The sequence below is a fragment of the Austrofundulus limnaeus genome, unplaced genomic scaffold (genome assembly GCF_001266775.1).
Source record: "Austrofundulus limnaeus strain Quisiro unplaced genomic scaffold, Austrofundulus_limnaeus-1.0 Scaffold362, whole genome shotgun sequence".
Lineage (NCBI taxonomy): Eukaryota > Metazoa > Chordata > Actinopteri > Cyprinodontiformes > Rivulidae > Austrofundulus > Austrofundulus limnaeus.
The window spans coordinates 69768-94322 of NW_013952764.1; the positions used below are offsets into that span (position 1 = coordinate 69768).

General features: G+C 37.2%; 1 protein-coding gene across 2 annotated transcripts in view; it reads left to right on the top strand.

Moving 5' to 3' along the window:
* LOC106528178 (glypican-6) overlaps positions 1-24555 on the top strand; it is a 115885-nt gene that overhangs the window by 13348 nt on the left and 77982 nt on the right. For both annotated transcript variants that reach the window (XM_014023285.1, XM_014023286.1), the window contains exon 2: positions 16354-16512. In XM_014023285.1, coding sequence (XP_013878739.1) covers positions 16354-16512 — 159 coding nt within the window. The remainder of the gene's footprint in view (positions 1-16353; positions 16513-24555) is intronic.

Below are 24555 nucleotides of genomic sequence, written 5' to 3' on the forward strand. Positions count from 1 at the left end.
GTGTGTGTGTGTGTGTGTGTGTGTGTGTGTGTGTGTGTGTGTGTGTGCTGCTCCTGCCAAAAATATATCAGGCTGCACTGAAAGTTGCACAGCTATGATGCTGTACACACTTGTACCTGCAAAGAAACAAACAAAAATAAAAAAATAAATAAAACCTCTTGCATAAATAGCAACGCAATATAAAACTGACAGGAAATTAAAGGTGTTTATTATAATGTTTGCATTAAAGTCTATGAAATATTTTAGATTGCAGTAATTGTACAAATGCAGTAGAGGTCCACTAGAGTTTTGGCCACACTTGGATTAGTTGTTAGCTCAATGATTCAGTCATGAATAAACTGTTGCTCCACACTCAAGCCATTCAAAGAACTACCAATATTAAGTATATATTTATACATGAAACCCCACTTTGGGCTTTGTGATGGTGGAGTAGAGCTGTTGGCTCTCAGCAAAAGGCTGCGTGATTGCATCCAGGCCTGGAGCCTTTCTGTGTGGAGTTTGCATGTTCTGTCTATGCACCTGTGGATCTTTACTGGATAATCTGGTTTTCTCCCACAGATCAAAAGCATGTATGTTACGTTTATTGGCAACTCTAAATTGTCCACAGGGGAATGGTCTTTGTCTAGTTTGTCTCTTTGTGATGGACTTTGCTTCCTGTCCAGTGTGTTCACCGCCTCTCATTCAGTGGTAGCTGGAGAGAGACTCTAGCTTCCTGCAACCTGGAAAAGAAAAGTTGGGCAAAGAAGTAGGTGGATGAAAAGCCCCACATTAAAAGCTCCAAACTGTAGCGACTTGCATAACAATTCAGAAGKTTCTGCAAAGTGTCTAATATATTATTATACGCATTTGCCAAATCTAGGTCTGAAATCAGTACGGCTGTTATAAACTCTGCATAGTTTAGGCTTTGCTTTTTCAATATTTTAACATCAAAATGACYGTTAAGGAACACTTTCTTTATAAAGAATAAAAGTTAAAGTACCAAAAAGACGTCTCGTCCCTAAAGCTTGTGTTCTTTCTTCATKTAGCTGTCACACCGTTGTTGTTTTATAAATTACTGAAGAAATAATAATGCATCCAGAGCCATGGAGAATTAACATTTGTCAGACTCCTTTCAGCTAAGTCTAAGCTGTTATTTTTGAATATTGGCTCCTGTCAGCAATAGCCCAATTAAATTCTAACCTGCAGTCACTAAAAAGGCTTTTTCATTTCTCTATTATGAGGCTTGTATTAAGTCATTTCCAGCAGTCAGTGATTCTGGTTTTGACTGGTGTTGCCCTCTCAAACTATATATTTCACACCTAATGTGATAAAAAATCATAATAATAAAATAAAAAGGCCTGCAGCACTTGTTTTTTATCTCTTTTCAGCCTAATTGCATTTGTATGGTGGATGCATTTAACATGAAATTCAAAATGACTTYCTAACATTTAGGGAGAATGTAGCGGGGATTAGCTTAGATTTGTTTTCATGTATTTTGCCATCTAAGGGCTACATTACTCTGCAGCCGAAAGCTCATATCTTACATGACTGAAGTTCAGACATTTTTGGCAYCTGCCTCTCTCTTCTGAGATATCATTTCCTTGATTCTTATTATTATCGTTATTATTTTTAAAAACTATTTACAACATGCTCAAGCTATGCACAAATCCCCACATTGTGATTATTGTCCTTTTTTATTTTAGGTTCAGATTTTAGCTTTTGACAAGTGCAATGGTTGGTGCTTTCCCCTCAAAAACTCATCGGCTTGTCAAAACCTTGGCCCTCATGGAACAAAGCCCCCTCTTAAATGCCTCGTTGCATCTAWCTTTAGCTACCCGTCTGCCACTCCTGTCTTGTTGACAACGTCTGACTAGACGTGAGGTGAAACTGGAGAGGATGTTTGCCTTTACACAGCTCCTGAGGTCAGTTTTAGTGTTTTTCAGCAAACCACCGCGAGGAACTGTGGACTGTTCTGCTGACTCGCGTCCTCGTCCTCAAGTTAAGCAACCCGCTGACCAGAGGAGTTTTGCATTGAAAAAGGATGCGATAGCCATTTCTAAACTAGAACAGCTAAACRGGAGTTAATGGTGAATGCAAGTCTCATTCCATGTCCCGACAAAGAAAAAAAAAGCTATTAGGTTKTACCTGTAGTGCAGTCGTTTACCACGTTCCACTTAACAAACTAATGCATACAAGATTGGCTTGCTTCTCACTTCTCATTCTTGGGGGTGGGGGGTCTTCTAGACGCTCTTCACACATAGATTGAATATCCACATTGGACTCCCCATCACTTGGCTTAACTCCTCTTCAAAGCCAAACATAGAGCTATAAATGCAAATTTTGTTGTGCTTGTCACTCCGAAATGTGCTGCACACAGAGCTGGGGAAATCCATACATTAATCATAGCAGTAATTATATCGGGGCACCTTCTACAAGTGTATAAATATTTCATAGCTATTACCCTCAGGGTCAAACATGCTATACATTTCCGTTGTATATTTATCATATTGGCAATGATGAATTGAGTGTTTAGCTTGTTTAGTTGCTGCCTATTACAATGTGTTTGTTTTCCAATAATTCTGGTTTAAAAAAGCATGTTTTGGGTATTTTTGTCTAATTTTGTGACTGAGGAACAAAATGTGTTTTGCTCAWTATAGATCAGTTCATCTTTATACACTTCACTAATCTGACGTAGAATGTGCAGTTTTTCAGTTTAAGATGCAGTTTTATATTAACATTAAACATTAAGTTTAGAAACGCTTAGCAAACTAGAGATGTATTCTTAAAAAAGCTCAGTCTTCAGTCCATTTTTACCTTGTGTAAAAAAAATCCTATGCATTTAAATTTCACTGCTCCAKTTTTCATAGCTCTTTTAAAAGTATTTCGGTATAAAAAACATCTTATTGTTCCGTCAACTCATGATTGTTTTCAACCACACATGCATGTACATGACAGTAGAATATAAATATTACAATACATATATATTTTAAACTGATAGCACATTTCATAGGAGCATGGAGGTTTTTTTTTCAACATTTTTATTCCTGTCCTTTTTTTTTCACTCAGATTCTCCTGAGAATTAAAAAAGGAAACATTACACCATTGTACCGCGCTGCTTTTGTTGTAGACTCTTTTTTTATATATCACTGAGACTTCGTTTCCTTTTGACTATGTCCTCATTCACCCAAGGACATATACCTCTCTATATTTTTACCTCTGACATATAAAACGTGAACGGTACTTTCATTAAGCCTTCTGAAATGACTCAGTGTGATAAGCATAAGTTCATTCAGTTTTGATTGATGCAAGTTCTAATTTGAAAAAGAAACTTGCCATTCTGTGTAGAAAAACCTCTAGAGACATTATTAAAGTGAGTGAGAGGAATACAAACCTTACAGATTCCATGTGCTGAGGTTAATTTGCAGCTTCACTTCGTGACATTTTGTAAAATAGTTATTCAGATTTGATTTGTTGTACAGAACAGGGACACTTACATTCTGGATAAAACCTCACTGAACAAGACACAACTGTTTAGTGTATATTTTTCTTCAGATGTTACACTTTAGTCTGTAATATCATTAAAAATAACGTAGGCCTGTGCAAATATTTGAATTTGTAGTTTTAATTATGGCTCCAAACAATCACACAAATATCAATCAAGCCATCTTTTAYCTTTACTCACTTCTTCCTTTTAGCAGTCACAGTGAGGGGCATGGTACACCTGGGACAGGTCACAAGTCTGTCACAGGGCCACATAGAGACAAATGTGACATAACTGATCAAACACAATTATTTTCAAAGTTATTTTGCTAAACTCTAACAAGCAAATTATGGACGCCACCACAGAGAGATCAGCAGAGACATTGGCCAATCCTAATTACAAAARAAGGTCAAAATTGGTCAATAGACTATTTCGTAGTTTAAATTTGTTAAAAGGCACATGCACCAAGCAGTCAGAACTTATGTCTTTCAGGAAAACGCTGAGGATATTCTGGAAAAGCCAGTGGAATTGAACAAATCCAACTGGTAAATTTATGCCAGTCTGCAATTTGTTTAGAATTTGACACTTGGTTCGGATTAGTAAAATCTGTGTTTTTATCCATAAAAGACAATAGAACTTTAGTTCTACTTTAAAGAAATGATGCATTACGTCTGCACCAATGCAGAAAAAAAAGAGAAACTGAATTGTGAAGCATTTGAAAAAATTCCATTTGAGTGGGCTGGCATTGAAGGCTCCTTTTTTGTTCCGTATATTCCCGAGGACATAAACTCATTTTACATCTGGTTGTCTTGTCGCTTTGATTATCTGCCAGTGAGGGGGAACGTTCCAGTGGGCTACAGAGATTGAGGGATGAAGCAGACCCAGTGAATACATATTACATTCAAACTGCCATGGACGTCTGAATGGCTGCRTATGGCCTCAGCTAACATTAGCATTCAGCTGATGCTTTCAGGACAAACAGGGTACTTCATGTGCAAATTGCGGAATGTTCCTTTGGTTTCCGCTTTGCCTTCAAAGTACATGAACCTTTAATTCAAACTATTGAGTTGGAAAAACAGGCAAGCTAAGTTAGTATACATAAGCTTGGAATTAACAAGCCTTAAACAATAGATTCCACGTGATTGTCATTATGCTATAAAATAAAACAAAACAAATAAAAYATTGTATTCATTCAGAATCCACCTACTTGCATTTAAACTAAAACATTGATTACCCTGTTCATTCATTCCTCCGTTCTTTTATAGTTGCCCTATTGATCCAAACCTCTTGAGACATCACAGGAGGGTGGGGTTGGGGGACATTTGTTTGCTTGTTAACAACATATTATACATTGTTCTTGTATAGCTTGTGGATTGAATTCTGTGCTTTAAGTAGCTACAATCATTAAAAATCGGTAGCTGAACTCTTTCTGCTTATGTTTTATAATAAAACAAGGAAAAACAATCACCTATCATTGTTTGAGTTGATCACTATTGTTCAAWAGAGTTAAACAGAAGGTAGCTTCTAATCTGTCCCTGGTTAGTTCTTGACAAATCTGGTTGGCTTCTTATCTGGTGTTTGACTTTGTGATGATCTTAAGGCTCAGGAGGTAACTGTAACTAGATCAAGGAATTAAAAAAAACTTTTGCTTCACTGTTTTATTTGACTGTGAATAAATAAACTRTGTTTTGCCTCACAGATCTACTTTTATTGCCCTTGTTAAAGATCAGACTTATGCTYGGTCTTGTCCCCGCTGTCTCATTTTCCACCCAGCAGATTACCCAACATCTGAGACTAGATATGGAAAGTGAGTCATCCAGACTGCTGGATTGGACTTCTTTGCATGTCRCATTTGATGTCCATCTCTGTTTACAGCCAGTGGGATAAAGAAAAATGAACAAGACTAAATTTACTTTTGGATTGAAATGGCACGATCGTGTTCTCACTACTTCTGCCAACCTCATATTTCTTTCTCATAAGCTCTCTTAAATTCAATTATTCCAACCTCCCCTGAATACGGTTGTCTCTTTTTTMTAAACAGGTAAAATAAAATCAATGAAAATGATTCAGTGTAACTTTATTATCCCCAAGAGGTTAACAGCTGGCAKTGGAACATAAAAATGTAAATAACACTCATACAAAACCCAATTACATTTGCATATTAACATTTAAAAGAATGACACCAGATGGAATAAAAGACTTCTTGAACCAGTCTGTTCTACATGTGCCAGCCTATTTAATCTGAYATAATTAAAATCAGTTAAGGTATTTTTTTAATCCGTATTTAAATATTGGTTAGAAGTTAAGTTTTACTTTTTGTGATGACAGCACAAAAAGTAAAATATCAAACTTTTCTTTTTCTTTTTCTCTTGTTCTACCAGCAAAGCAGTAAATTTATGGTTTGTTTAACRTGACAGGGCATATATAATTTAAATGAAACAAGGTTTTGATATCCTTTTTTAAATAGTTTAAAGTATAAAAGTAGCAAGATTAAAATATCACCACGTCTAATAGATTTTTAGAGTGTAGACAAATATCTTCAACAAGATATTAAGAAATTGTAAAAAAAAAAGGAACAAGGTTTTGCACACTTTACTGGCTTTTCATTCACCATTTAACACAAGGGTTATATCAGTTTCAGAACTTAGTTGGACTTAATTTAAAATGAGAAACCCAAATTCAGACCGAAGAGTGAAAAAAAAAGGACCTGGGCTGACACTAGTAACATTGATCTCAGTACGACTGTGTGTGTGAATCCATAAAAGGTTTGTCAGGGAGGAACWGAGGGACACAACAGATGGCAGGGCACATATGTTGTGGGTCTCTTTGGCCAGGTACACAGGGGAGTACTTCAAAGAGGTGGCCTACCTTTGCTGTAGTTTGTGCAGGACGGTTTGAAACAGCCTGAGTCACCAGAGTTTAGGAGAGACTCACTTGACAAAATGTCTTTAAAAAACCCATGAAAAGCTTTCTGCAAGAATCAACAATTTTTTGAAGTTCATCTCTGATTTTATTTAAAGAGATGTAAAAGTATTATCTAATAATTTTGTCATCCTTCCAACTGTATTTCATTTGATCTTATCATAAGGGAAAAACAATGTGTGCCTGTGGAGTTGGTTTTTTTATTTATTTTTACCATCATTTATTCTAACATCAAAACCTTTTGTATTGTTTTCCATTAATCTGACTTTTATTGTATGTTCTGCTCTCATGTCTGAATAACCATCACTTTTAATTAAACAGCAGAACATCAGTCTTAATTAGACCTAAGTATAGGTTTTCTGCATCACAGTCAACGTGAGGGACGCAAAGTTTTAGATGTTTCATGRTTTGATTTGGACTTCGTGGGTCATGAGTTCATTCAAACATTATTTCCAATTCAAAATGAGTTTTAGATAGAGTATCTAGTTTGAGTAATTTCAGGCTTGCTTGCTTCTCTGCTTTGGCTGTGTAATAGATATGAGTTGTGTGACTTACTTTAGCTCAGCTATTTATATATAAAATTAGCAGTACTTGTTAATTTCAGCAGCACAGTTATTAGAGCTGTCACCTCACAGCAAGAAGGTTGTAGGTTCACCTTGTGCCTGAGGCCTTTGTGTGTGGAGTTTGAATGTTCACCTGTGCTCATGTACTCCAGTTTCCTCCTACAGACAAATGCATGTATGTTAGGTTAATTGGTAACTCTAAGCTGTCCCTATAGGTGTAAATGAAATCGTAAATGGTTGTTTATAAATTTWATTTATTTAAGGATCCCCATTAGTCTTTGCTGTAGAATATACTATTCTCCCTTAGGTTTACACCCATAAGCATTAAAATGCACATATATGATAAAATAACAACCATCAAGACTCAAATTCCCAAAATATGAAAAATAAAATAAAGATGCTAGTTGTTGACTACTTACTAAGAATAATAAATGACAACAGTCTACATTTCCCTTATTGGATTGACTCATCCATTCAGATGAATAAAATTTCATTGTAGATTTTTAAGGTTCTTTTTAAACGTATCATGATGACCAATTAATGTTCTATCAGAAGGCAACACATTTCAGTATGAAATGGCTCTGTACATAGTTGTTTTTCAGAGGACATTAGTTCTACGCAGCACCAGAAGACTAAATTTATTTTATGTACTTCTGGTGACTCTAAGTACACAACAAATTGTATTTAATGGCAAAAAAAGTGGATTTTAGAACAGAATAGAATAGTCTGCGTCATTGCACAAGCCTGTACAGCAAAACTGAACACAGATGTAAGAGCAACACTTTTATGATATGTCCCCTTTAAAACAAGTTTGTTAGAGGTGAAYGATTGTTTGTCTTTCKGTTCCTGTGATGGACTTTAAACCTGTCCAGATGCAGTCCACTTCTCACATGGTGATGTGTGAAGAAGATGGATGGATGTTGCTATTTTCTGTAAAGTGGCCATCTTTTGGAGGTTCAACAGTCGGATCCGTTCAGAGTGGGAGCTGCACCACTAGGACTGCCCGTTTTCACAGATTCGGTTCATAACTTTTATGGACAGAATTTCTCGGTGCAGCCAGGGTGCAGAGGGAGTTTGGTTCCRTGGCCTTAGGACTACATATCTGCTATTTGCAGATGATGTGGTTCTTTGTTTGAATCGGCTAGGATGAGGAGAAGCACCATCCAGTTTGAGTCCATGTTCCTAAGTCGGAAAAAAGTGGGTTGCGTTCTCCAGGTTGGGGGTGAAATTCTGCATCAGGTGGAKAAATTCAAGCACCTTGGATTTTTGTTGATGAGTGAGGGAAGAAYGAAGCATGTGACTGACAGATGAATCAGTTTGGCTTCTGCAGTATTGTGGACKCTGTACCAGGTTGTTGTGGTGAAGAGGGAGCTGAGCTGTAAGGCAAAGCTCTCTGTTTACCAATCAGTCTAYGACCCTCACATATAGCCATGAACTCTGGGTAGTCWCTAGAAGCAGATTACAGAGTCAGGCGRCCAGTTGAAGTGGTTCATCTGGTAAGGACGCCTCCCTAGAGAAATGCTTCAGGCATATCTGACTGGGAGGAGAACCCGGGCTAGACTCAGGACACGTTGGAGAAACTATGTGTCTCATCTGACCGGGGAATGCCTTGGAATCCCCACAGAAGTGCAGGCAGGGGAAAGAGAACTCTAGCCTCCCTGCTCAAGCTTCTGCCTCTGCAACCTGACTCTGGATGGATGGATGGATGGATGGATGGATGGATGGATGGATGGATGGATGGATGGATGGATGGGATGGATGAATGGTATTTTGACAGAGAACTGTATAATGGTAGGGTATGGTTTGGTTCATTGTTGATTTGAACATTTATTTTTTCAAAACTTGCATGTAGGACAATATGCCCAGTTTCTTTGTAAGTCATCCTTATCAGATAAAATAAATAAAAATAGGTACTATATATAAAAAATAGTTTTGAAACTTTGGAATTGATTTCAAAGCTTTGGAAATAGACATTCAAATTTCCTTTTCCACCATTCTATTCAGCCTGCCCACAGATAGAGTATTATGCCACTGAATAAATAACAGTTCTATCCGAATTTTCACAATTTCACCAAAAAATTGCTTCAACAAATTAATGTTAAAAAATTATGCCCAGTGCAGTTTTTTCTAAATGTTTTAGTGAAAACAAACTCAGCTGAGGTAAAATACATTGTGTGTATCAGGATGTGAAATAGTTTTAAATGTAACTGTGGGGATGTCCTGCATTAACACAGATAAGAAAACTTGTTTCCATAATGTCAATCATAAACCAAGCATTCAGACTGCTACAGATGTAATTGTATTCCATTTGATTTAAAGTACAGAAATATTAAGAAGCATCACAATTAAAAACTGCCTAACACATTGGTAAAGAAAACAGTACATCCTAAACTTGCATCCCATCATTTCAAACGTAATTCAGCACTGACAYCCTGCTGTTAAATAAGCTATTTAGCATAACTAAATGGAATCTCATGTCAGCAGGAAGAAAGTACAATTAAAACATCTTTGTAGAGTTTCATTAGCATTGATAATAAGCCAGATGATTTGATTGACAGGCCGTTTGATTGCAGCTAGGGGAGTGACATGATGTAATTGCCACCTTTTCTGAAATGTTGGATGTTTGGAACAAGTTTGTGGGAACACGAATAAAATTCTTTCATTAAAACTCAAATTTTCACTTTGTTGCAGACTGTACTGATGCACTGTAAAAAACAGTATGTACCATTAGTAAAWCATTAGTAACATTATCAAATATAATCTGCTTCTCTGCATGCACATTAAACACAGTTTGATCCTATGGCTTGAAGCAAAGACTAACATTGTTTCTAATGTTAACTCTGAACTTAGATGAGTGTTGGTGCATGAAGGATTGACAAGAATGAACCCTTGTCTCAGCCTTCCTCTTATTTTAATACTGAATGTAGCCAAAGGCCAGCTTTGCACAGGAATTTATTCCTTTCAATTGCCACATTACATTTTAGTATAGATCAGACAATTTTATCTGAAGAACATTTCTGCTTTTTTACTGTTTTCAAATTCACTGTTGCTACCTCCATGAGTTGTAATAATTACAAAAAATAAGACATGATGTGACAGAAGAGCTGATAAAAGTATAAAAAGAAAGTTCAGCTGTTGTGAAACTAGGTCCTGTTGAAATGTTATGAATATTTAATATCTCTCCAGTTGTAGACACAGTTTGATTAACTGGATTATTGAGATAACACTTAATCTATTGGAGCCATTTTCAAAGCAAATTTTTATTGTTTTAAACTCCAAACAGAAAAATTTCATAGTGGTTCATACAAATGCCATTTTACAAAAAACGTCTACACAGTAATTTTAACATTATGTAGTTTTTCATGCAGAAATATTTAATGAAATTCTTATCAGAATTCCCTTGGACTACACTGGGAAGGAGTTGCTGCAATCACTTTATTTTCTTGTAAATAACCACAGAAATATACATTCATATCACGTAATGCAATCAATGAAAAGAAGCAGGTAGTTTCACATTCAAAAGTTCTGCATTGTACAGTTATGGTAAATCAATGCTGTATTTGTTCTTGCCAAATCGAAAAACACTAAAAAATACTTTAACCTGCACAAGTATTAAGCATGTATAAAATGTTAAGTTGTCAAATTTTAAACTACTTGATGCTAATCATGTTTAGCAGCAGATTTATGGACACATCTCTCATCATATCTCTTGAATTAAAAATATAACAGAAAAATGGGAAATTAAATCAAATGTTGATGCACAGCTGTTTTGACAATTGTTGGAAGAAGCTTCAACTGTAGCATATAGAAAAACAGATTTTTCTTTTAATTTGTCACTCCAGACAAAGTATTTTTAAAAATTGATGTATCACAGGAGTTGCGGTCTGTCCATCCATCTGTCCCGGTTATGGGGAATTGTTGCCCTGCTGAAAACTTAAAAAATCAAAGTAATACAATGATTCCGTGTATGACGTTAGAGCAAGTGATTTTCTTTTTTCTGATGGAGCCTTCTGGGCCACACTGTTTGGACTGTGTGGTCTGTGCTTCAGCAGACACATTATCTTTGAGGCTACAGAGCTGTTTTAACCTTGTCTGAGAAGGTCGTGGCTCTTTGCTGAGTGGTGAAGTCYCCTGAAAGCTTCCTCCCATATGTTGATGTACGACAGGCTTATTTTTAAATGATGTTTTGCTCTGTTGAGACTCCTGGAGCACACTGTAAGGTTGTTGTGTCAAGAAGAATTTCTTTTCCTCTTGCTGACATTTCTCCTTTTTTTCCTTTTTTTCCACAATATAAAACTCACTGGTAATATGTTTCCTGTTAGTTCTGTTTAATTACAAATATCTAATGTCATAGCTGTCTTTTTAAACTTTATATTGTGTTGAATGTCTGACCTATTAACAACACCAAAGTTAAGGGCTGCATTAGAGTTGTTAATATATTTTTTTATAAAACAGACTATAGATAATTTTAATGATTGGGAAGTTATAGGGTTAGGGTTAACAATGCTTGCTGCCTATTAAAAACAAAAGACAATGGCATGCACAGTCCAATAACAGCAGCTAAAATTTAAATGACTTAATATTAAAAACAATTCAAACTTTGTATCATTACATGAATATTTGTTGGTTTTTGCAAAGGAAAACACAGCAAGGAAACAAAGCTAAAACWTAAAAAGAAAACCAATAAAAAAAGCTTTTTGAAAGCTGCAGATTTCTTCCTCTACCCTCGCTTCAAAAGAGTAACTTGCAGAAACTGACAACTGGTGTTGAAGGAGAATTTCAGTTCATCTTCAAGCTAAAAGAATCCAACTAGGTCATYGTAAAGGACAGCAGCCCACACTAGTTACTGTCTTCCACCTCACTTGAGCCTGGCTTGAAATGTGCTCTGTCTCCATTAGTGAACCTTCACACAGCTGTCTTGTGCAAAATCATTCACATTTCATTGTCATGGCAGGTTTTTTTCTCCCCCATTTCTTTAAAAACGTTGGTGATATAACATGGGAGTCTTATTCAGTRGTTAGGTTTCATCTTTCTTTACACTGCCCATGCCTCGGAGCGTTTGACACCTTGTAGTTCTGGATCTCACAGGTACAGGAGGTTGACGTTTGAAATATGGAGACATTTTACTATTTTTGACGTCTTTAGATTAATTTCTTTTTTGACCTAACTTACCAGAGATGATAAACCCATWGGAAAGAAATGTAGGGCCAAATCCACAATTTTGGCAATGGTTAAGTTCTATGGWCAAAGTCATAGACATAAAATTGCTATTTAGATGTTCGTTCCTAACCTTTGGCTCAATCGATTGGTACTTGGGTGGGTGGGGGTGGACACAAAGCTTGTGATATATAGTAATATCAACAGAACTTTAAAGATGACTGTGGGATGCTGCTAAAAAGTGTATTTTCAAACCTGCTGTCACCAGGCTGCATGTGTCTACATCCCCTTTGATCAGCCAGAACCATGCAACACATGTCATTTCTAAACGTGTCAAAAGTGCAGCCGGCTGTGGTTGTAAAATGAGTTCTGTCACAGACTGAAAGTGCATTATCTGCATCTCTTTTAAACTTGCTGGTTGGGAAAATGAAATGATATGGGTCATAAACTTTTCATTAGTTTGACTATTTCCATAGTTACATCAATAATGAAGTGTGAGAAAAAAAATATGTTGAAAGAATCTCATTTGTTTCTTCAGTGGCTTAACTTTGATGAATCCCATCTTCTTATTGCTAAACTACTTCAAGAGCACTATTCACCCACTTCTAAATCCTGTTTATAAAAGCTGTTATTTTGGCTGTTTAATTTTTTTCTGTCCATTTAGGGTTCATTATTTATTCTGAGAAATGAGTACTTACTATTTAAAATGTCATTTGATTATTTAGAAAGCCAGGGTCATTTTTCTTTATGTGGGTAAAGCTGCTTTTGGAGTAATGTTAATTTTGTGTTTACAAAGTAGAATTTCAATCATGTTTCCAACAGACCAGAGATTTTCAAAAAAAAGACACTTTTGATTTAGTATTTGTAAGATAAGGTCTTTCTGAAAAATATTTTCAGGGTTTACTAAACAGATTTGATATTACAGTTTTTGTAAAATATCAAATTAAACTATATTAATTTGAATATATAAAGTATCTATCTGAATGTGCAAAAATGTCTACAGGTATGTTGGTGATGATTCAATGTTTCTTTAACTATAATAGACCTTTGGTTGTGACCTGAAATTCTTGTATTATAAACTGAACATATTCAGACCCGTTCAAGATTTTTTTTGTCTACATCTTTTCAATCCCACCCCCACACAGACACGTGTTTGGTTGTTATTCTATCCTTTTGGGGACTTTGCATTGACTTCCATTCATTTACCTGTCATTTGTAGCCTAATCCTGACCCCTTACCCCAAACCTAACTACTGACCCAGACAATTTGTAAATCATTTTTAACTTATATTCAATTTAATACAAGATAAAGACAATATATTTAATGTTAAAAAAGACAAACTTTTTTTGCAAATATTTACTCATTTTGAAYTTGATGCCTGCAACACATTCCAAAAATGCTGGAACATGGGCATGTTTACTGTACTCCATCACTTTTTACAACTGAAGACGTAATTGTTGAAGCTTTGTAGGTGGAATTCTTTCGCACATTTGCTTGATGTACAACTTTAGTTGCTCAACAGTTCAGGGTCCAATTGTCATATTTTGCACTTCATAATGCCCCACACTTCTTCAATGGGAAACAGGTCTGGACTGAAGGTGGGTCAGTCAAGTACCTGCACTCTGTCACCCAGTGTTCAAGTTACCCATGCCATAGCCAGTAACTCACCCCTATACCATCAGAGATGCTGGCTTTTGAACTTTGCACTGATAACAGTCCGTAGTCCTTTTCCTCTTTGTCCCGGAGGACATAATGTCCTTGATTTCCAAAAACAGTTTAAAATGTAGACTCAGAGCACAGGACACTTTTCCACTTTGTGTCAATCCATCTCAAATGGACTGGGCTCAGAGTGCACTTGTAGATGTAGTGACAAGCTGTGTTTACTGACAGTGATTTTCTGAAGCGTTCCTGGGTCCATATGATAATATCCATTACAGAATTATGTTTTTAATGCAGTGCTGCCTGAGGGGTCAGGCATTCAGGATCGGTTTTTGGCTTTGCCACTTAGAGATGCGATGACATGCGACGCGACGAGACGAGATGAGATGAGATGAGATGAGATGAGATGAAACTTTCTTGATCCCACATTGGGGAAATTTGCACATTACAGCAGCTCAAAACAGGACAGGGTGAGATAGAATAAAGAAAGATAAGTAAAAGAAAAAAACCGCTATACTCGTGATATATAACAATGTACATATACCTAGTACAGTACATAAATGGACATATATGAAGGTGCATATTAGTGATGGCAGTGTAGGTGAATTGTCCAAGTGACTGATGACATCACGATGTGTTATACAGTCTAACTGATGACATCACGATGTGTTATACAGTCTAACTGCAGTTGGAATGAATGACCTACGGAAACACTCCGTCCTGCAGCGAGGATGTTTAAGTCTCTGACTGAAGGAGCTGCTCAGCCCMCCCATGGTTTCATGCAGAGGGTGGTGGGGGTTGTCCGTGATGGCTGTCAGCTTTGCCAACATCCTCCTCTCACCCACCACTACCACAGGCTCCAGAGGACATCCCAGCACAGAGCTTGACCTCCGTATCAGTTTGTCCATGCTATTCCTGTCCCTTTTGGTACATCCAGCCCCCCCAGCAGACCACTCCATAGAAAAGGGCAGATGCTACCACGTTGTCATTGTTCCGATTTTTGAAACATGTTGCAGGCATCAGATTAAAAATGAGTGATATTATGTAAAAAAAAGTTTGAACATTAAATATATTGTCTTTGTAGTGTATTCATTTGAAAATAGGTTTGAAATTATTTGCAAATCATCATAATCCCAAATGTCCCAAATTCATTGGGGAGCAGAGTGTTGTGAAAGTGGTAGGGTTGGGCATAATCGTATCGTGTGCGATTAATCGTCAGAAAAACATTAATCGATTACTTTTTGGCACTTGACGATTAATACGATTAATGCCACCAGGCAGAGTCCGCTCGCTGCTCCTCTCTGCTTCATATACGATGAACAATAAAAAAGTTCTATAATTTCTATTCATCTTCTTTCCATCTATCAACACAATTTAAAATTTGATGTATTGCCTTAAGTCTGTAATTTTGACACAATTTGGAACAGAATTTTTATGAAGAGCAAATCTTTCTCACTACATTGGTCATGTGACCAGGACATAAGGGTGTCCAGCGACCAGGGGATTAATCGTCAAATTTTTTTGAACAGGGTCTTTTTATTTCATTTTTTAACACAAACAACAGAAAAGAACAAACTAACAAAAACACAGAACAAAACACCCCTCCCCCAAAATCCCTCCCATCCCACCCCTCCTATACCGGATCTACTACACAACACATGTACATCCTGTATTCATACCTCATTCAATACAAGGTACAGGTTTGTGTACAAAAAAACAAAACAAAACAATGTTTAACCTTTACACAAAGTTATCTGCCGAAACTTTGGATTAATCGTCAAATTAATCGTTATTGGCTAAATACCACAATTAATCGTGATTAACTTTTTTTTTTTACCAATATTGCCCAACCCTAGAAAGTGGTGAAGAAATGTACAAATTAATTGAATTACTCACTGAATTTATGTGAGCATAACTGACCACAGCTGGGTTTTACTCAAGTAACATTAGAGTGGAAAAAAAGCACATTATAAAAATTAGGTTTATGTGAATATCTTATTTTTGTTAACTGAAATATTCTGTAAAATCCAAATGTTTAGTTGTTCTGAAAATGGATAGGCTCTTTTCTAAGAAATGTCTGAAACAATAAAATGTCAAAGTTGTTCAAAGTCTTTCAAGAAAAACTTTCAGCTCTAAAGAAATGAGCTGAAAATGAGTCTCAGCTACTCCTACAGTAAACCTTACCTTACATTCAGTATCTGTAAAAAAACTGTTTCAAAGCCATGTTTGTGTTTTTCAATGTTGTTTAGTTGTAGTAGCAATGTTGAATCAAGTTGACTCCAAAGGTTATTAAGTTGGGGATTTATATCGAAGGATTTAGATAGTTTAAAAAATATCTGTGCAATGCATAATGGAATTTTTCTAAGAAACAGACAAATGAATTCAAGCACACAGGCAAATACGTGACGACCACCATGAAAGGCAGGCAGTTTGTATAGTTTTACCTTAGAAGATAGTCTCATGAGCATTAGTCTCAGCATTTCGAATTTTCCAACTTGAGTGTTTTCACTGAGATGAATTACAAGACATTTATTTATACATCTGTCTGGTTTCATGTAGACAGCAAACTGTGTGTTTTGTTTTCTTTTACAGGAGATCATCTGCGTGTATGTCCTCAGGGAAACACATGTTGCACCCAAGAAATGGAAGACAAATTTGGCCAACAAAGTAAACAGGACTTTGAGAATCTGCTCAATGAAACAAGTCATGGATTGAGAATTACCTTTGTCTCCAGACATCAGAGATTTGATGGTAGGCATTTATTTTATTAACATGCTATGTGGAGAAATATCGTTATGTAAATATCTTTTTATATGTGAAAGACTGGTCAGCCACCAAAGTGTACGGTGCTGCAAAAAAAAAGAAGGAAAACCAAAAGTCTAAAATTGTTGTTTTTTTATTCGMAAGGGTTGACTGAAGGTTTCTATTGTCCTCCCTCCAGAGGAGATAAGTTGTGAAAATCTTATTAATTGCTTTAGTGCTGAGAAAATTCTTGTTGGATTAGACAGACATGGCTTCTCTCACAGCAGACTGACAGACTGGATGACAACAAACAAACTTCACTTTATTAAGGCTTTTTGATGTTCTTGAACTGGGTGCAATTTGGTCTTAACCCAATTGGTATGATTTTGACCAGTAGGTGTTTAATGTTTTTTTTTGTTTTGTTTTGTTTTTTTTGTAAGGGAAGGCACTCATGACTACTCTAAACCTTTCTGTAAAATTTTGTTCAGTTTCTGTAACCAGATTATAGCTATTTTTTTGTTTTTGCTAAGGCTGAATATCTGTGGTGGTCAAACTGAATTGACTTCAAACATCAATCAATCAATAAGTTGTAAATGATTGCTTTCTGAGAGGTTGTCTACTGGTTCATGAGATATTTTGCTAACAGACACTCACTTACAGGCAGTTACTTTATTGCTGGTCTGCCTGATGATAGGAGATGTTTTGGGCTAGTGTATCATTTAGCCTCTTTTTAAATATAAATTTGACTATCAACACCAAACCTAAATATTAAATGTTTTAAAGTATAATGTCAAAATATTTGTTTTCATACTTGTTTATTCAGAGGTTGACAAAATRTATATTTAAAGAAAGACTGAGTGACTAATAATGTAACATATTGTGTGGCAAAGTCWTCTTTCTATTCAGTTACTTTTCGGGCGAAAATAGTAAATAAATGTTATTTTAATCATATACTGTCAARGCAGTGACTGTCTTGTGAAAACCCCATTTCCCTGTTCATGCAGGCAGCACTTAGATGCATGACTCCAGGCACCCGTTTCTTTTCTCTCAGGTTTTGCTGCCACTTTAAATCTTGGAGTCAGGATGTGCAGGTTCAAAGCCTGTGTGTCAGCTGATTGTCTCTGAAAACTTATTTGAGACATTAGAAATGTTGTTTTCTAATTTTATACAACTTTTTATATTGTATAATAAAGTTTGAACTCAACTGTGCGAGACTTTTAGGTTAGGATTTCAACAGTCTCTCTCTCTCTCTCTGTGTGTGTGTGCGCGTGCGACACTGTATTGCTTTTGGTGTTTTCTAGTCCTGTTTTTCCACAAAGACTTCATGTTTCTGAAGTAATTAATGTTGGTTTCGATATTGCTTCAAAGCGCATAAATTTCATAACAATACAAAGCTCTTGGCACACTTGGACGCCCTTTATCATGTATTTAGCACCTGGCTTCGGAGTCCCACCTACACAGAGTCAGTGCGTGTATATATTCATCTCCTTGTGCAGACTTTGATGAGTGTACAGTAGCTCCTACTGGTTGTGCAGCCCACACATATTCCTGACACTACAGTCATTCGTCATAATAACAGAGCATGGATTGGGCTTTACCAAGGCCATCCACACAGAAATATCTACAACATCTCAGAGGCCCGGTGTAGCTGTATGAATCAAATGTTGTGCTTGTATCGTCCGCTTGTCTGCTTAGTCACCGAGGGGAGATATTGACCCTGTAGATACAACAATGCAGTATGTTTGCCCCTGATTTTCAGTAGTGTGTCACTAAAAGGGATAGTTCACATCTTTCAAAGTGGGGTTCTGTGCCAAGGTTATGAGAAAAACAAAACAAAACAAAACCAAAAAAAAAAAACCATTAACTTACTAGTTAATGTTTATTCGAAGGACTTCCATTTGGAGAGATTGCATTTTACATTATTGCATTTTGAATGATAAGAGGTTTATTCCAACACTATTTTATAAACCTTTAAATTTATGTTAATTATGAGTTTTCATAGCTATTATAATATACTGATATTCCTGTTTAACATGTCCCAGGCTGCACTGAGTGCTACAGCTATCTGCTGCTGCCATTTGCTCCTGGAAAACCCATATAATTATTTGTTAACAAACTTGTAATATGAAACCAACAGCATCGTTAAAGTTTATAAAATATTTCTGATGAGCTCCTTTGTGAAATTTGGGTTGTTACAGGACAGAGATCCTCTTTGGTCCTGGTTCTATTCAGACTAGAATTWAACAATTTCTCGGTCATTCAAAGGACTATCATCATCAGTCCCTTAGCCTTTTGCCATGGGGCATAACAAACTTGAGACACTATTTGCACAACTAATGAGATTTTCAACACAATAATTCTGTTTAATAGTTGACTAACACCTCTCCACAACATTATTTCAGTATAAAAATGTGTAAAATAACTTTACAACTTCCTTTACTGTATCCACTTACAKAAGCATTCTAGTGACTATACATGAGGTATTGCACTTATCTGTAGCTCTAATTAGTATTTTCACTTCGTTTGTACTTYATTCATAATTTATGCCATGAATCAGGCTTGTGGAGAACTTGAGTCTGTTCTAATTGATTAGAAGCAGAACCTAAAAAAGACAAACAAAGGAAAACAGATGACATTTAACCCTCTCTCTAATGCAGAAACAGAAACATGTTAGAAACATGCAAACCTGGAAAGAACAGGAACTACACGCGCCCCTTGTTGCCGTGAGGCAAGACTGCTAAAAATTGCATCACTGTTCCTCTCAGCTACTGTGAATGTCACAGTGTAGATAAAAAAACAGACTGCAGTGATTTGCAAGACCTAATTTACTTTGATTAATGGAGAAAAGTTTCAGCAGAAGTGGAAATTTGAAGAGCATTATTGGTCAGTTTTGTAAACTGGAAACTAATGTAATAAAACAACATAATTAGCACATCCCTTGAATTAAACTATTTCTAATAGTGTGTATATAGTATATAGAGAAAATAAAACTTGAAAATAAAACTTAATATATTTATGTTCATTCCTGTGCTCATTTTTGTATGTTTACTTTTTGAGGTAGTAAATTTAATGCTTGTGCTTAATGGGGAGCTTTTATGTGACTCAACATTAAGCTGGCTGAAGAAATTAACAGAAGGAAAAAGTAAAAAGACAACCCGCCATGTTGTCTACAAATGCCCAGCACTCAGAGTGGCTCTTCTTTAGATAAGCACAGCAGGACAGACCAATCAATGATCCAGCTCATGATAGACGTGGGATTTGAAGTGCAGCAGAATAGCTGGTTTCACATACAGGCATGAGACCTCAAGAAGGCCGAACATCAAGCTGTGTGTGTTATTTCATGCACTTTCAGCTGTCACACAGAGAGTGATGGGCTCCAGCTCTGACTGGCTGGAGTCCCGTTGAGAACAATGAGAGCTCGGTTGGTGATAACAGCTGTTTACTCTACGACACGCAATTTTTTTCCTTTTTTTTCCTGGGTTTATTTAGGGTTGGCACTCTAATAGAGATTCAGAAAATACTGCTTTCAAAAAAGTCACATTGTTACCTGACATTTGATCAGAAAATTTGGATTGTAGTTCATCTGTTTGGCTTATTTATTACAATGTTCCTTTTTTTTTGCAATAGGCCAAGCTTTTCAGTTTGTTGAGGAAATGGTTAATGTTTATTTTAACGTTATACATATACACACATTATACATATACACACATTTTATATATAGTGTGTATATATATATATATATATATATATATATATATATACACATGCATATATTCCTATGTTTACAGAAACAGAGGATCATACGGTCAAAAAAACCACTCGCACAGTGCAAGGCAGCTAAGGAAGGGAATGGGCTGGGGGTCATGATATGGGGTGGGATTCAGCGGAGCTGGTGACGTTTCAGGTTAATACTCCATACTGGAACCAATCAAAGACCTCCAGAGCCAAAAACAAGTTATCAACCAGAACACAAATCACCAGAGTTCAGTTCATCTCCACTCATCGTGGCCTTCAGACTGATCCACCCACRGATGGTACTGGTAGGGGATGGGGAGTCGAGCCTTTGTTTCACGTGTCATCCAGGGAGTTTTGATAACTGCTGAGCCAAGGTTAGCAGCTGCGGGGATCCAAAAGAGAAACATAAATGTTTTGGGACAAGCAGCCTTGATTTTCTTGCTGCCTTAAGTCTGTAACTGCAATTCTGTGATGGCGAAAATGCCAGTGTTCCGAATTCATTACCGCCTAGGCTCTCTTTCCATCTGAAACTTCACCCAGGTGTAATCTTACTCCTCACAGGCACGTTGCTGAACTGTGATTCTCGTCAGAATCATGTCCAGTTTGCAACTTATATCCCCCAACGTTTGAGTCTGTGCGTTTCCWGTACGGGAGACTCCATCCAAGGTTCCTGGCAGTTTCTCACCGGCCCGGACTGCTGTCAGGATTGCTTTCATTTTCTGTTAAGCCAGGACTCCTCCAGAGTCKATCAGCAGGAATCCAGTTATCATAAATCCAAATATGTACAAATCCTCCATGTCTTCAATGGAAAGCGGCGCCAAACAGATGAGGTTCCAGCCCCAAGAACCAGACACTCGCCCAGCCACCACCATTCCACTGGAACAGCTGCGCTCCCCTCGCTCCAATCTCAGTGTAGAAAAAATAGTGTCAATTGTGTTCAGAGACCAGTTGACCAAATCCATAATTCATTTTGTTTTCGGATGATAGGTAGAAGAAAGGCTTGAAAAAAAAAGCTGCAAAGCAGGGAAGAAGGGAGAGGTTCTGGAGAGAGACAGAGAGCAAAAAAGTGTCCGACTCCTCTGAAGGCCAAGCAGAAAAAAAAGTACAAACAGCTAAACATCATAAAGTGGTCCAGTCAAACCTCAGTCCTATTGAGATTTTTCCAGAATGATTTGAAAACCTCTGTGTGCAGCACTCATGCAGGAGCAGTTTTGCTGATCTGAAGTTTTGAATCATCCCTTTGAATTGTATATGAACAAGATGCAAAATTGTAAAATAACTCTCCATAGTCTCTGTTACAATTTAATGTAGGAAATGCGTTTATTTAGAGTCTTAATCGATATGAAGGATTTTTTTTAAATGTACTGTTTACTGCCTGATTGCTTTCATTAAAATCATAGATTTAGACTTTTTGTTCTTTTACATAATACATTACAATAACTCAAATAAAGAAGGCTGAGCAGAGGTGGAATGCAAACACTATTATTTGAATTAGTTTGCTGGTCACAGTTCAGRAGACTTTGTAATAATTATTTCTGCGGGCTGCTTCCCGCAACCTTAAAACCTTGAAAAGTCTAAACCACCCCGTCGACAGCTTCCTCGCTGATTGTGTTAATCAAGTTGCCTTCGCATGTTGTCATTTCCAAAAATATTCTCCTTGCAAATTAAATTCATAAAACTTGCCCATTCCCATCACCAAGCTCAAAAATTCAAAATGGGAGCACTGTGTTTTTAAGGTTGTTGAAATAGGCTGCAGATATCTTTGAAATCACAGAGACCATCCATCAATAGATTTCTGCAGAAGCACAGAAACAGAGGCTTTTTTCCTTCTCCATAGCAAGGAGAAAAGCCCTGAATAACCTCAGCACTGCCTTGTGTACACAGTAAGGAGTTAGAGCCAAGCTGAGATTTGTCGTTGAAAAGTGATGAGCTTTCTGCAAGTTCAGAAGATTTCAATCGCTGTTCGATATTTCAGTCTATTTGCTCCTTTTGAAGACATTCATTTAGTCAAACATATTAATTACTTTGTGTTTTTTAATTTATAAAGGCATTCCACATACAGGGGTTAATGAAACTGAAACACCTGTCATTTTAGTGTGGGAGGTTTCATGGCTAAATTGGACCAGTCTAGTGGCCAATCTTCATTAACTGCACATTGCACATGTAAGAGCAGAGTGTGAAGGTTCAATTAGCAGTGTAAGAGCACAGTGTTGCTCAAAATATTGCAAGGACAACAGCATTATGGGTGACATACCAGAGTTCAAAAGAGGACAAATTGTTGGTGCACATCTTGCTGGTGCATCTGTGACCAAGACAGCAAGTCTTTGTTATGTATCAAGAGCCACGGTATCCAGGGTAATGTCAGCGTACCACCAAGAAGGACCAACCACATCCAACAGAATTAACTTTGGATTAGGGATGCACGATATATCGGCATTCATATCGGTATCAGCCGATGGTCATTTTTTAGAATACCGGTATTGGCCCGTTATGTAAAACTGGGCCGATATTAATGTCCGATATTGATTTCCCACTTTTTATCTTTGTGCTTCTGTTTCGGGAGGGGCGTTGGTTGGTTGAGTTGTATCTCTTTGATMATGATAGTGATAGAGATGCTGCATAGCCAGGAATAACTGAAGTAGGGAGCATGTCAGATGTCTGGTCGTTTATTTACGGTATCAAGAAAGACCCAAGTGTGTTTGTGAGTATAAGTATAATATAATTTGTGAGTTTGTGCAATATCGGTAAATATCAGTTATTGGCCATAACAGCAATAATTATATCTGATATCGATATGGGCTGAAATTTTCATATTGGTGCATCCCTACTGTGTGTCTGTCTTAAATGAGGTTTGGGTGCTAACCTGGKTTGTATCCAAAAAGCATAAAACCACAGCTGCCCAAGTCATGGCAAGATTAAATGTGCACATCAACTCTTCTCTTTCCACCAGAACTTTCAGTTGGGAGCTCCACAGGGTCAATATACACGGCAGGACTGCTATAGCCAAACATTTGGTCACTCGTGCCAATGCCAAACGTCGGTTTCAATGGTGCAAGGAGAGCAAATCTTGGGCTGTGTACAATGTGAAACATGTTTTGTTCTCCGATGAGTCCACCTTTACTGTTTTCCCTACTTCTGGGAGAGTTACGGTGTGGAGAAGCCCCCAAAGTAGTGTACCACCCAGAATGTTGCTTGCCCAGAGTGAAGTATGGGGGTGGATCAGTGATGGTTTGGGCTGCCATATCATGGCATTCCCTTGGCTACTTGTGCTAGATGGGCATGTCACTGCCAAGGACCACCGAACCATTCTGGAGTACCATGTGCATCCAATGGTTCAAACATTATATCCTGAAGGCGGTGCCATGTATCAGGATGACAATGCACCAATACACACAGCAAGACTGGTGAAAGATTGGTTTGATGAACATGACAGTGAAKTTGAACATCTCCCATTTGGGGCGGCTGTGGCAGAATGGTTAGGGGAGTTGTCCTGGAACCAGAAGGTAGCTGATTCRATCCTCCATCCAGCTGTCTCAGTTGTTGTGTCCTTGGGCAAGACACTTCACCCCTAATGCCTTTGATGTGTGTCCCATCAGTGTATGAATGTGATTGGCACTGATTAGTCTCCATAGTTGATTGTACATGTTAGCTTTGTAGGAGATCTGATTGAGTTCTGCGTGAATGGGTAAATGAGGGCACAGATTGTAGTGTGAAGAGCTTTGAGTGTCCTGGATGGATAGAAAAACACTATATAAGTACAGTCCAGCCTGCACAGTCACCAGATCTAAATATTATTGAGCCACTTTGGGGTGTTTTGGAGGAGCGAGTCAGGAAACGTTTTCCTCCACCAGCATCACGTAGGGACCTGGCCACTATCCTGCAAGAAGAATGGCTTAAAATCCCTCTGACCACTGTGCAGGACTTGTATATATCATCCCCAAGACAAATTGACGCTGTGTTGGCTGCAAAAGGAGGTGTTTCAGTTTCATTGTCGGATGGATGGATAGATGGATAGATAGATATTTGATCTAATGAAATGAATTGAGCTGTTATGGCTGTATTTCGGTATTCTTTACAAATATTGAGCTAAATGTTTTTGTGGTAGTAGGTGAGAGTCATCCTCAACACATATTTTGAGAGCTAACATATGACTTAATATCATAATTTTAGTTTTTTGTGTAAAGCAGAGTGATACGCATTGCGTCAAATAATGTTTGTCTCATTAATTAAGTTATGATTTTTTTCCTTTACCTGTTCTTTAATTACAGACAATGAATTTAAAACACAATTAACATTGTTCTTTCCTGCTAATGTCTG